Source organism: Microcaecilia unicolor, chromosome 2 (assembly GCF_901765095.1).
Source record: "Microcaecilia unicolor chromosome 2, aMicUni1.1, whole genome shotgun sequence".
Classification (NCBI taxonomy): domain Eukaryota; kingdom Metazoa; phylum Chordata; class Amphibia; order Gymnophiona; family Siphonopidae; genus Microcaecilia; species Microcaecilia unicolor.
In genome coordinates, this window is record NC_044032.1 from 245,722,208 (window position 1) to 245,737,074 (window position 14,867).

Here is a 14,867-nt window from a genome sequence, read left to right on the forward strand (position 1 = left end):
GGGGTACCATAGGGCCTGGGAGTAGAACATTCATTAGTGCAGTCTCTGGCCTGAATGACTAAACAGCTAACTACTGCTCAGGCCTGCAGTTACCATTGATCAAGCCCCAAAACAGTAGGGTACCACCCAGAGGCAGGGACAACTGGTAGGGGAAAAAACAAATGAGGTAGTGGTGATGGTGCTAGAAGGAGGTGAGCATAGGACACACTACATTTTCCTCTAATTGTGCTGTAATGCTGCCTCTTGGATTTGTCATCAAACTCTTCCCCCTTGCGGCCTGCAGCAAGTAAAACACTAAAGCATTTTGTTTCTCTCAACTCTCAACTGTACCCCCTTCCTCATAACCACCCTATAGACATGGAAGGGGCCAGTGCCTCACCAAGTATTGTAAGTGCTAATCAATGGCGTACCGAGGGCCGGGCGGTGGGGGCGGCCCAACCCGGGTGCACTCTGCTGGAGGGGTGCAGAAAGCAGCCGCGCAGCTTTTGGCTCCGCTGGTTCCCTGCTCCCTCTGCCCCGGAACAGGTTACTTCCTGTTCCGGGGCAGAGAGAGCAGGAACCAGCGGAACCGACAGCTGCATGGCTGCTCTCACCAGGTAAGAATGCACCCGGGGGGGGGGGGGGGGGGTCATTGGAAATACTTATTTTTTGCTGCTATGAAAAATGTAATGAACCAAAACACTGTATACATTTGATAGATCTCTGCCTTCTCTTATTGTTTTTTTTTCTGGTGATGACGTTATTCAGGAAAACATCCTGGGAATATATTATTTTTATCTACAGGACAGAAGATTGATTGCTCTTTCCTACATACAGGTAGTTCTCACAGTAATCAGCAAACAATGCCCACATCAAAGACTTTCTCAATTCAAAAAGAGAAATACACAGCCCTAAGCTATAAAGAAGCCTTCAGGCTAGCAACTCTGGGAGGGAGTCAAGGTAAGGTTATTTCATTTCTTTTATGATGATGATTATTATTATTATTACTAGTAAAAAAGGCCCGTTTCTGTAGGCAAGGAAATGGGCCTTAGGCAGGCAATTTCCCTCCCCCCCCCCCCCCCCGTGCTACAGCCCCCTCGAACCCCCCCTTCCACGAACCTGTCGTTCCCCCCCCGTGCCAGCGAAAATTGCCCCCCCCCCCCCCGCCGCCGCTGCCGCCGTTGTTGTGCTACCTGTGCTTACAGCCGAAGTGTTGTTCTTCCCTTCCCGTAGGTTCTTCAATCATCTTGTCTGGAAGTTCCTCTGCGTGCGTCTGATGTCAGACGCACGGAGTTAAACTTTCTGAGAAGATGATTGAGGAACCCACCCGAAGGGCAGAACAACACTTCGGCTGTCAGCACAGGTAGTGCACAACAGCGGTGGGGGGGGGTGCAGTTTTCGGCGTTCCGGGGGGGGGGATCAACAGGTTTGCGGAAGGGGGTGGGTTTCGAGGGGGTCATAGCGCGGGGGGTGACAGCTGATTCCGAGGCAGTAGGAGGAGTAGGGAAACACGCTGCGCGTTTCCCTACTCCTCCCCTTGCCTTGGAAACAGCTGTGTTGACGTCAGTGATGTCCATGCGTGTCTGCCTCGCAGACCACATGCAGCCAGGGAGCCACGGTCCCAAGCATAGAACATTGGAGGTGAGAATTATTATATAGGATTTGTATAGCACTACCAGTCATACATTAACAAGCACTTTACAATGACACAAAATACGACAGTCTCTACTCAGAGCTTACAGATTAGTCAAGATATACAGAAAGGACACACACAAGCAACCCCACCACCCCACAAAAGAACCCCAGAAACTTTGAAGTAAAAGAGTGAAGGCATGATTGGGAAGTACTAAACAAAAGGATAATAAATGAGTTTGAATAAGCAAAGGTGCAAAAGCTCACTTCACTTGTAATATATGAATCAGTCTGTGGACCTAATACTTTTTAGTGGGAGGAGTGTTACAGATTCCGTGTTTAAAGAGAATAAAATTTGTTAAGATTTGGAAGAAAAGTTCTGTTCCTAAAGAACTAACCCCCCTGTTTACAAAGCCGTACAGCAATGCAGACACAGCCCATTCAAAATGAATGGGCTGTGTTGCCATTAGCACACCAGCAACTGCTAGCATGGCCTTGTGACCAGGGAGATGTTAAATGGAGAATACTTCATTTTCTCAGGATAAACAGGAAAGCCCTCAAAAAGTGGGTGATGTCACCTGATGGAGCCTGGTGTGGGGAAGCTTCTCCTAGCTTTTTGACTCTGAAAAACTTTGACTTCAACTGAACATATGCAGCTCTTCCCATGCTACAATGTTACATGGGTCTGTCTCAGTTCTTGTTTTAAAGAGAATCCACGTACGTGGAGAACTCAATAGATCCCACGAAGCGTAAAATGAAAATAAAAAAGGTGGGAATATGAAAATAAACAATGTTTAATCATTTTCAAAGTAATGACAATAAAACAATTCCACATTGTGGAATTGTTTTATTGTCATTACTTTGAAAATGATTAAACATTGTTTATTTTAAGTTTCATTTTGGTTCCAGTTTTTGGATAGCCTGGTTCATATTCCCACCTTTTTTATTTTCAGTTCTTGATTTTCCATGGAGTCGGTAAAACATTTCTACTTTTCTTTTTCTTGCAGTAATTAAAACTTTTGAGTGCAATTTGTGTGTTGCCTTTTTTCTTCAAGTTTTTGCCTCATATTGCTGATCTTTTTAATGCTTTCTTTCATTTTTCCACGTCCTCCATTTTCACCAACTTTGGTACTCTTTGGTTGTTTGAGCGGGACCTTTTTGGTTATCACAACCGAGTCATTTGATTTGGTATTGGCTATATTTTCTTTCTTTCTTTCTTTCTTTCTTGGGGGGGGGGGGGGGGCACAGAAGTATTGAAAATGGCATCAGTTATGGTCTATCCAGTCTGTCCATCCATACAAACTACTAATCTCTACAATCCCTTCCTCTATCTCAGAGACCCTCAGTGGTTGTCTCATATTTTCTTGAATTCAGAAAGAGTTCTTTTCTCTACCACCATCATTAGGAGGCTGTTCCACACATCCACCACTCTTTCAGTAAAGAAATATTTATGGTATGTCCAGGCCCTGTCATTGAAACACAGTCCGTGTTGAGTCAGTTTGAAGAATTGCTTATTAAAGACACCCTGCTGTTCTCGCCAACTCCGTTGTCTGTTCTTTGGGTTCACTTTGTGCGGTGTGGACTCTTGCTTGTGTGTCCTCTGTTGTCCTTTTGCAAGAGGGGTGATGGCTTTTGAGCCATGGGACAATGTTCTGAGCTTCAGTGAAGAAAGACTACAGAAATTACTTCAGGAACCCTTACCAGATGAAGACTAAGATGTTACTCCAAAGTGTTAGATAGATAAATAGTCTGAAATGATTAATTTAAAAAAGACAATTATACAGAATGATTTACATTATGCAACTATTTTGCAATATTGTTGTTAAACAAATATGATGTGGTCTTAGAATTATGAAAGAACCCAGTTTGTGATCTGCAAATTAATTAATGGCGTTATAACAAATTTAAATAAATATAAACTATAAAAACTACCATTTGTAGACTCCTGATGCAGGCCCTGTCACCGTAACATGGTTCTTGTCAAGTCAGTTTGAAGAATTGGTTATTAAAGACACTCTGCCATTCAACTCTGTTGTCTGTTCTTTGCTTGTTTGCTTTGTGTGGAGTGTGGATCCTTGCTTGTGTGTCCTCTCAAGAACATATTGGGTCTAGACTTGGATCACAAAGCTTCTAAATAGAGACCTTTGTACTATGGAAAACAGAGACTCTTTCATGTTTCTAGATTTGATCCACATGTATTGGTATCAGAGGCCTTGACCTCAAAGACCAGGAAGCTCTTCTGAACTCTGGGGGTGAATCATCATTAAGAAGACCTCAGTCTTCCTCAGCATCGAGCATTGATAGGCCCCACTAAGAATGGGAACCAACTGATACCTGCCCAAACAAGGTTGAATATTCTGCCTCTTTGGCACCAGCTTTGAAGGATGCCTATGTTGTGCATCAAACTGAAAAGCAAAAAGAGACCAGTGTTTTAGCCAAATGTTTATTCAACTTAAATATTTAACAAAAACGTCTTATTAATGAGCACTTCAAGTGTACTATTTAAATATGTGAAAGAAGCCCTCAGATTCATTCATCATCCAAATTGGGTCCATATAAAAACAGACCTAAATGGATGAAATCACTTCTTTATCTCATTCATAGGGCTTCTTAGTGCACCAACGCAAAAATATAAATTGTGCAACAATGTACTAAAGTGTCTGATAAACTATATGGTGTTACTAAATACATGTGAGACCTCTTTCAATATTGTTGAAAAATATCTTAATAAAAGTCATCCATAGGTCACACATGTTAGGCTACTAGAGTCATCACTTATCTTATTACAGTAGTGTCCAACTTCTCATCTCCATACTGAAAATCCATGTCTTGCTCGGTCATACAGTCAATGTGATTTCTTGACCATTTTTAGGTTCCCCCTCAAAATCTTAACTTCATAAACTTGAAGGTTTTGTCGTTTCAACTTTTTCAAGGACTCGGGTGTGGACCTCGGAGTTATATCAGGTCTCCATCTTCAACACTCATGGCACATAGTGTGACCATACTGATTTCTTCTATGTGCCATGAGTGTTGAAGAAAAAAATTCAAACATTAATAATCACACTAGTGTTGCTATGTCGCCTAACGCCAGCCCCCACAATGAACCATATAGATGGAAAGTTATTAAGGTGTAGTAGAAGGAGAGTTTTTACCACACCTAGATTTACCATGGGAATCACCAACCTGTGGTATCTCTATATTGCAGGTTGCTGACTCCTGTGGTAAGGGATTACATTTGAATATGAACAGCTCGCAAGCAGCAGTAGTGCATCAGCCCAGGAGAATCATTTCTCCATTCCCTAATGGTCATGTCTTACTCTCATTTAGTACTTCATAATGTGATAACTGCACATGAAGAAGACACAGACTGTCTCAAGATTTTTGTTTGACCAATCAAAATGCTTGATTTTTCTAAATAATTTCCTAACTTGTTTTATTTCACAGCTCTGAACATAGATGATGTGACTGGGAATTTTCAAATTGGCAAGGAATTTGATGCTATATTAGTGAGCCCCTGCGTCCCAGGTGGTCCGTTTGATGTGTTTGCAGATGACACCTTTGAGGTAACCAGAGCAGAAAGACACTGAATAAAATAAACAATTACTGTATAATGCCTTCAGGAATTAAATATTGTTTTTTTAATCATACAGTGATTAAAAATGAGTGGTATTTGAATGCAACACTTTCTTGCAGTGTCTCATTGCTCTGAGTATTGTAGCACACTTTCCTTACAAATTAAACTGTCTAGCAAATGGGTAAAGAGGCACATCTGATATAACATTTTTTTATTCTTTTAGTATTTGAATTAGGCTCTAGAGATTGCACATAAAATTTTAACATTTGTCTTGTTTCATTTTTTAGGATGTTGTCCAGAAGTTCCTGAATTTAGGTATGTCCTATGTGTGTGCACTTATATATGTGCTAGAGTGGGCTTGTCCAACATTTATTGGGGTCTACATTTGATATTTTGTAACATTTGGAGGGCCATGACATGCATGTGTGTGTGAACACACATTCACGCTCCTTCTCTCTCTTATACCTCCCCATCCTTCACCCAGTCTCTTTCTCTTTTTCATATGTACCCTCCCTCAGCCTTCACAATCTTTTCTTCTTTCATATGTTCCCTCCCACCAGCCACTCACAGTCTCTGTTTCATATGTATCTCCCCTAGCTTTCACAGACTTTCTGTCTTTCATGTCCCCCCACCCCATCTTCAGCTAATCTCTATCTCACCTGGCTGGCTTCAGCTGCATCAACCCCAGCATAATTCTGGCTTCCCCACTGGAACTCTGGCTATCTTCAAGCGTGAGCCGCGCATTACAGGAAGTTGAGGTTGGTCATACAGTTTCAAATCTCATGAGACTTGAAACCACGAGCACTCCTGAGTTTCCTGCATTGGGAGATTCTAGCTTGAAGAAAGTCGGAATTGCAGCAGGGAAGCCAAAATTGTGCGGGGGGTCAATGCAGCTGAAGCCAGCCAGAGGTGCCTGGATAGCAGCACTTGGCAGGCCGAGTTCTGGCCCTCGGAGCCGTAGGTTGGATAAGCTTGTGCTAGAGACTTTCAATATTTTCCTGGAGGCCTTCCTATTGTTTATACTGTATCATTGAATTTTCTCTTCAAAGACAGTAAAACTTGACCTACAGGCATAAAATGTAGCACAGCAGGTACAGAAATGTACCATAAGAGGACATAAGTTCATTAAATTCACCAATTATATTAAATATAAGTAGTCCATTTATTATCTCATTCTTATGTATATGAAAATTACAATAAATGTATTTTTATTCATGGAGTATAACACAAAGATTTGTGTGATAAACCTTTAGAATTCAAGTTTCATCCAGAAGCTTAGGAATTATCCAGGTATTGTTGCAAAATGTAGCTTGAACCTAGAAAACTGTTTTTAGTAAATCTATTGTTGTCAAATCAGAAATTTCAAGGTTTTGTGGAAATTTGTCCATCCTTAGCATAATGCTACCTAAGGCTCCTACAACAATAAGAATAATTCAACATCGCTTGTTCCAAAGTCTTGCCAGTTCTTGATACTTTGATATTTTTTTCCAATTCTTTGTCTTTAATTCTTATGTCTCTTGGTACTGCAGTGTTCATAAAAATCACAGTGTTATTTTCAAGTACTGTGATCTCAGGTGTGTTATATTTTAAATTTCAGCCCATTTCAGTTCGAAAGCTCCATAAAATCTTGACTTTTTTCATGTTTTACTTTTTCTACATGGTGGTTACACCAGTATTTGTTGACTCTAAAGTCATAGTTCTTGCACATACTACTGTAACCCATATAGGGTTAAATTATTTTACCTGGGATGCCTCTGAGGGTGAGCTCCGGGGTGGTGCGGTGTACGCTGTTGCGTGGGTGGCGTTAGCGGCGGCAGGGGCGTCAGCTGTTTGGTGGTGAGGGAGTTTGGGCGGCGATTCAGGAAGGAGGGGTTCGCGCTAGCAGCTGGGGAGATCTTCGGCCGTGTTGAATGCAGCGGCACATTTTGTTTTTTAGGATGAAGGGGAAGGCTGGGAGGGCTGGAGAGGCCTGATTGGCCACCCTGTGTAAGCGTCTGACGTCGACGTTATGATGTCAGACGCATGTGAGACGCCGGGGCCAGGGAATCCCCGTTTCTTAGAGGGAACCGGCTCTTTTAGGTTACAGAGCTGGTTCTGAGCGGAGAGGGGAACCCAGCGTGGGACAGAGTAAGAAGGGGGAAGTGCTCCATGCACTTCTCCAGTGTTTTTTATTTTCTAAATGTGTTGGCGGGTGTGCTGTTGGGTGGCACGCGCTGAGGGGAGGCCACGAGGAGGGAGAGAAGCAGCTGATGGCACGAGCCAGATGCTGGCTTGTGCCAGGGAGTGCAGCAGGCGCGTGCAGAAGAAAACTTAAAAATAAACACAGTTAAATGCTAAATGAGGTAAGGAAAATGTATTCAAATATGTGTAAAGTGCTGTATATTGCTGAAAATGTCATAATTTAATGTAAAGTGTATGTTTATAGGGGATTGCAAAGTGTTAGGTTAGTGCAGGGGCTCATGCTGGGCTTGTGCCATATATGACATACTTAAGTTCTAAACGGCTTGTGTGGCAGTTGGGAGGTAAGCTAAAGGCTGTGCAGACCTGTAAAAGTGGTCCCTGCGCAATTCAGCCAAGAAATACATTTAAATTGAGTTTTGAGAGGTTTGGGTAGTCATTTAAAAATATTGGTGTATGTCTGCAGTGGGAAAACTTAATTTTAAAAGCCGCTCGTGTGTTGTCAGGAGGCTTTAGGCAAGTGATTTTGGTTTGGATGGGAAAGCTGTTGCCCAAATCTTAATTTAACTTCATATGTTAGAAGTGTCTTTGATAAATAAAATATTTGGGCGCAGTACCAGTCTGGCTCACTAATAGAAGTGAACTTGTAAGGAACTGGTGTGAGTTTTAAAATACTTCTGTGAGGGGTTATCTGCCTTGTGACAAGGTTTAACTAAATAATCACCCCAGTAATTGTGAGCTTCATCAATTTATGGAAGAGGGGGAAATAAATCTCATGATTATAATACCCCTGTCCCTGAAAGAGCGGTGATCTGCTGCAGAGAGAGAAAAAAAATCAACACATAAGTTTTAATAATCCTAGTGCTTATATTAAATTTGATACATTTTTGGGAATTTATTGGTTTGGGAGGGTTTAGATAGGGATGTTCAATCATATTTTATTTTACCTGGGAATAGCTAGATAGGGAAAGGAATAATTTTAATGAGCCACTGCATATTAATATGAGTGGACTGAATAGAAAAGGTTTAAGGTTTTTCTTATTAAGTTGGTTACAGCTTAGAGTAGTAGGTCCTTCGGAGGAGTTCCAGTTCCTGTCTGCAGTATACCCGCTATCATCTTGAAAAGAAAAACAGCACGGTACCGGTACCCAACAATAAAAGAGAGAGAGAGAGATTCATACAAAAGTGCTGGAGAGGAGTATCCTTTAATATATCAGCCAGAATCAACCGGGCCCTGTTTAAAAACATTGACTTATAATACTTACCTTATTTTTCCTTGAAGAAGTTCCTGCAAAAGAAAACACAAAACAAAGAATCAGCTCTTACAGTTGTTGAGAATGTAAGAAATACTGTACTGTTGTGTTATATATATTAGAGAAGAAAATTTTGTTAGATTAGTAAAATATACTTATCTAATTTGTCTTTGCGATTTGGTGATGTGAGCCATGATATACTTATAAGAAGAAAAGGGAGAAAAAAAACGCAAACTATACTTACCTGCTTGAGGGATGAGGGACCTGAAAAAGAAATAATAACAAAGAATCAATTCTTATAGAAGAGGGGAATGTTTAGACAACATTTTAAGATTAAATGCATATTTAGTTAATGAATTTTGCTAAAGTCAAATTATACTTATCTGATAAAAGTTGAAGAAGTTGATGTACTAAAAAAATATTGAATCTGTTAAATGGATTTGAACCTTACACATACCCATAACCTAAATAAAAAGAATAATTAATTGAATTATCAATGTAAATGACATTTGTTTTCCTGAGTTACAATAAAATATATAACCAATTTAGTTTCATTCCTCTCCCCGTTTTAGAAACAGGGAGACGTGGCTAGTGTTAATGTCTGTACCTTAACCCTGTCCGATACATGATATTTTGCCCGAGGTATTCTAAGGGTATTGTAGGGTGAAGTATCGTGCCCAGGGTGAGGTCACAGTATACACTATAGTGGATCATTTTGGCTACCCTGTTATGATATTGTTTTTAGTCAGTTTGGGCAATTTTACTACATCCATTGCATAGTCTACATTTGCTATTAGTTGAAATATGTTGAATATTCACTTTCATGCAGTAAGGGTCCCTTTTACAAAGAAGCGTTAGGCTCTATGCGCCTGTAGTGCATGCCAAAATGAGACTACTGCCAGGCTACTGCACCCTCCAGTGCTGATTTCAGATTTGCTACGCACTTGTAACACCTGAATGATTGATTGATTTATTTCCTCTCACATGCAGCGTTTCCGGGGGTAATCGGCAGTTGGCACATGCTGACCGGTCACCGTGCATGTAGCATATGAGCCCTTACCGCTAGATCAATGGGTGGCGTTAAGGGCTCAGGCCAGTTTAGGCATACACTGGTTTCAGTCTTACCGCATGCCCTTTTCCTGTCCCATTTAAAAAAGCCCTTTTTTGCAGACGCGGTAAAAACTGACCCGGCGCGCTCCCAAAACATGTGCCTACACTACTGCAGGCCACTTTTTACCGCAGCTTAGTTAAAGGACCCCTTAGTTTGTAAAGCTTGTTTCTTTTGTCTCACTCTTGAGGGTACCCATCTGCAGCCATTGCCGATTCTTGCTGCTGTCTATGTCATTCTCAGTTTATCATTGATGAAGTGGAACCTGTGCAGAGTTCCAGACAGGGGAATAGCTACGTAGCTAGGTGGGGCCACGGGGGTATGGATCCCCCGCAGATTTAGCCCTGGCCCCCCTGCTTTCACTCCCCCCCCCCCCCCCGCTGACCCTCCCCTGCCGCCGCCGTCAGGTACCTTTGCTGGCGGGGGTCCCCAAACCCGCCAGCTGAAGTCCTCTTCAGTGCTGGTCTCCGGCGCATTGCTGATCTGGATTCTGTTTCTGACGTGAGTCCTAACGTCCTGCACGTAGGAACATGCAGGACGTCAGGACTCACATCAGAAACAGAATCCAGATCAGCAATGCACTGGACTCAGAAACCGGCGCTGAAGGGGACTTCGGCTGGCAGGGATTGGGGACCCCTGCCAGCAAAGGTACCATGTAGATCTTTATGTGCTGGCACTTTTAGTGAAACCGGTTTCCAGTTCAGTTCTGTACTAATTTTTCTTTTATATCACCATGATAGTGTTCTCCCTGCAATCTTTGATTAGCATTTTCTTATTGCTGGTCTTGCTGTAATCTTTCAGTCATGTTAACTCCTCAACAGTCTGTCTATCTTGGAGAAAATTCCAACCTTGCCATGTGACCATTTCAGGGGGGAGCACTTACTACCACCCATTTAGGTGTGTGGCATTGCCCCAGTACCGCTGGGTAAACACCAGCACTACAAAAATAACAACTATTTTTATAGCACTGGAAGTGGCTCACGCTGGGGGTGGGAACTACCGCCAGGCTGCTGCAGTAGTCCAACGGTAGTTCCGGATTAGCAAGTGGTAAGCCAGTGTTGGGCTTACCGCCACTTTGCAAAAGACCCCTTCGGTGTGGCAGTATATTGGCTAGGACTGAAATTAAAAATGTGATTAACTTTGAGTACAATTTTTTTTAAGGCCAATTAATCGTGATTAAAAATTTTGATCAAACAGCTATACTTTATATGTGTGCAGAAAATAATAAAACATGCTTATATGACTGCTGCATGTAGATGTTCCTAGAATGGAGTTGCAATGTACGTACGTTTTATAAAATGCACACGCCCACACATAGGTATACCTATCCCGGTGCAGGTGTAAATTTGTGTATGTGCATTTACTCATGCACTGGATGCTTATTTTTATAAGCATCTACGTTACTTTTATAAAATAAACACATTTTTCCAATGTTTTTAGTGTTATGTTATAAAATTCTTCTCAGTCTAGTGCAAAGCAGTTCATGAATTAATGCAACGAAAAAGAGCAAGTAAAGACATCTTCTTCATGGGCATTGTTTATTTTATATTTTGCAAAAAAGATAACTATATCTTAAGAAGATGTAGGTTTCTTTTTTTGCCAAGCAGAGGAGTGTGGTAGCCGTGTTAGTCCACTCTTAAGGCTATCAATAGAAATCAAACAAAATAAAACATGGAAAACAAAATAAGATGATACCTTTTTTATTGGACATAACTTAATACATTTCTTGATTAGCTTTCGAAGGTTGCCCTTCTTCGTCAGATCGGAAATAAGCAAATGTGCTAGCTGACAGTGTATATAAGTGAAAACATTCAAGCATTACTATGACAGTCTGACAGGGTGGGAGGATGGGGGTGGGTAGGAGGTATGCATGGGGACATCAAAGCATATCATTGATATTCTAACAGGATGGGTGTGGATAGGTGAGGGGAGGGGATTTGTAGTTAAATTTCAGACAAAAGTTTACTATAGAGATTTTTTGAATCTGTAGCAAACTTTCACCTAAACAGGCTTGCTAGCATGTGATTTAAGACACTGACTCTTCAGTTTTAAACGTATTTCTGCAGGTGGATACCCGGAGGTAAAGTTTACCACTGGTTTAGTGCAGGAGCCCTTACCGCCACCTCAGTGGGTGGTGATAAGTGCTTCCCCCACATGGCCACGCGGTAAGTGCAATGTTGTCACATGGCCATTTCTTTTTTTCGACCTTTGAACCCGCTGCAGCAAAAATGGCCACCGCTGCTAGCACAGGGCCCCTTTTACCGCAGCTTAGTAAAAGGGACCCTTAGGTTGTACATCTGATAAAAGCACCAAGACGTTTCATTGTATAGCTCTAATGGCAAGCAACCCAACATTTGTATTTCCTTTACTGACGTAATTGTGAGTGGTTGAACTTCAGAAGTACAGTGTGCAGCACAAAAGTTTCTTTTCCTTCTTCTTCTTTTAAGAGATTGTAGCTAGCAGATCCACTCCATCAAAGTGAAAAAGCAGAATCACCAAAACCTAAAGTAGGAAGAAAATGCTAAGTGGTAGCAGGAAAATCCATTGCCAGAGATGCATTTAAAGCTGCAAAATATCAGTTCTCTTTTATTGTGGTTATTTGTTTCAGGTGACGATCGGAACATAAAAGGAGTATACGTGGCCGGCCAGCAAGTTGTTCCTCTCCCAAACGCATAATATTAATCTTCATGCATATAAATATCTTCATGGGGATTGAGGACAAAACTTCCTGCTCTTAAGTCACCCAAGAAGCTCTGCACTGACTTGTTGAAAGGAACATGGCGACTTCTACTCCACTAGAACTACTACTACTATCACTACTACTGCTGCTGCTTCTTAACATCTCTATAGTGCTACTCGACATGTGCAGTGCTGCATAGATACATAAAGAAACAATCACTGCTCTATCTATCTATGGAGCTTATAACAGTGGCGTAGCTAGGTGGGGTCACGGGGGCCTGGGCCCCCCTGCCCAATTTGCTCTGGGTCCCTGGTTGTCTGGCGGGGGTCCCCAACCCCCCACTAGCTGAAGACTTCACAGGCTAAAAGTAGGCCTTCTCCTGCCTTAATAACCTCTAAACTTACCCTTCGCATGCTATGTAGTAACATAAGGGCTCTGTATAGTTCGTTTCAGAATGATATAAGCCAGGGGTATAGCCAGACATTGAGTTGGGGGGGGGGCACATTTTGTCTGCCGCTGTACATCTTGGCTGGTGGGGGTCCCCAACCCCCGCCAGCTGAAGACTTTGTCCAGCGCTGGTCTCCGGCGTCGCCACATTGCCTGCACTGCTCTCTCTTCCCTTCACATCGGGCACGCTCCTTTTAGTGAAATTGAGCATGCTCAGTTTCACTAAAAGGAGCGTGCCGGACGTGAGGGGAAGAGAGGGCAGGCAATGCGGCGGTGCCGGAGACAAGCGCTGGACGAAGTCTTCAGCTGGCAGAGGCTGGGGACCCTTGCCAGCCAAAATGTACAGCGATAAGATGGGGGGGGGGGGGGGGAGGTGGCAGACAAAATGTGCCCCCCCCACCTTGGGCTCTGGCCCCCTCCCACCTCGAGGTCTGGCTATGCCCCTGGCTTATAACATTCTAAAACGAACTATACAGAACTCTTATGTTAATACATAGCATGTGAAGGGTAAGTTTAGAGGTTGATAAGGCAGGAGAAGGCCTACTTTTAGCCTATTTTATAAAGACACATAGATTATGGGCACTGATATTCACATCTACTTTGGATCAGGCATAAAAGTTAGCATATAATGCACATGTGTATGCACATATGTTTTTTAATTTTATTTTTATGCAACTTCAAAACTCTAAACACAAATAAACTATTTGGTAGCAATGGAAATAAAACCTGGACTGGCTCAGTCTGTGCTCCATGACCTGGAGCCATCTGGTAACCCTATATTTAGCACAGGTTTCTACTGAGAGACCCACTCTTTCTCTGTTTCTGTCAAGCCTTAGTGTGTGAGGTGGCTGTGTCAGTAGTCTGCACAGGGCCATACAGCAGACATAAACAGGACCCAGACATTGTCGGATAAGTGAAAAGTTGGATAATATGGAAAACAATGGTAACCCTTTAAAAAATGCACAGAAAACATACTTTGTACATAAAGAACAGGTATAGGGTATCTGTATTTAAAATATTGTTTATTAACAATAACCAGCAACAGATCAGACATGGCTTCCTTGTAGTGTGTGAAGTCGGAAAACAGGATGAGAACATGCACACCTCTTAATGATAACGTGATGACATCACTGGGATGTCTGTCGGATATGCCAGATGGTCGGATTAGAGAAGGTTGGATAATCAAGACTGTACTAGTGTAGGAATAGAGAGATCTTTTGAGAAATATGTAAGGGATGTCAGATGCCAGAAATCATACTTAAAGGAGATCATTTGGATGAATTGAAACAAATCTTGGTAAACCTGGAAGGTGTAATAGACCAAATGGACGAACTAAAGAGCTGCAACTTGACTGGTTGGTGGACACCCTAGAGTAGTGAAAAAACTCAAAAATGAAATTGCAGATGTACTATTAATAATAGGAAAGGTGTCCTTAAAATTGTCTACTGAACCTGAAGATGGGAGGTGGCCAACATAAAGCCAATTTTTAAAAAGGGTTCCAGGGGTGATCAGAAAAACTACAGACTAGTGAGTCTAAAATTAGTAACAGCCAAAACAGTAGAAACTATTATAACGAACAGAGGTGATTTTAAACTGAAGTCCCTGCTAGGGATGCATGTTAAACATTTGCTTGTTTCATTTCCTTTTTTTCCCCCTTCATTTATTTGCCTTGTTTTTATAAAATGAAACAAACGGTATAATGGACCCCCTCCCCCCCCCGCTGAAAAATGAAACAAAAGGAAAAAACTCTGTACCCTCCCCCCAAGTTGACACTGCTGTTGTTGGAAATAATAAAACAAAAGCTTCCCAGTCTAGATATTCAAAAACAGTTTCATAAAGTTAAAAGTTTTCCAAATAAATACATTTTAAATAATAATCTCAATCTAAGATAAAAAGGTTCTATCTTAAATTTCAGATAGTAAGGAATTCCAGCATTTCACAGCTTGATAAGCAGGTAATGCTGTGAAATGCCGTTTTATTCAAATATTTTTTTATGGATGGATAGTGTAATAATAA

General features: G+C 41.8%; 1 protein-coding gene across 3 annotated transcripts in view; it reads left to right on the top strand.

Moving 5' to 3' along the window:
• GDA (guanine deaminase) overlaps positions 1-12,900 on the top strand; it is a 103,585-nt gene extending 90,685 nt beyond the window's left edge. For 2 of the 3 annotated variants that reach the window (XM_030193864.1, XM_030193865.1), the window contains exons 12-15: positions 784-939; positions 5,056-5,174; positions 5,473-5,500; positions 12,333-12,900. In XM_030193864.1, the coding sequence (XP_030049724.1) occupies positions 784-939; positions 5,056-5,174; positions 5,473-5,500; positions 12,333-12,400 (371 nt within the window). In that variant the 3' untranslated portion in view covers positions 12,401-12,900. The remainder of the gene's footprint in view (positions 1-783; positions 940-5,055; positions 5,175-5,472; positions 5,501-12,332) is intronic. The other variant, XM_030193866.1, reaches the window with a different exon arrangement.
• The last annotated feature ends 1,967 nt before the right edge of the window (positions 12,901-14,867 follow it).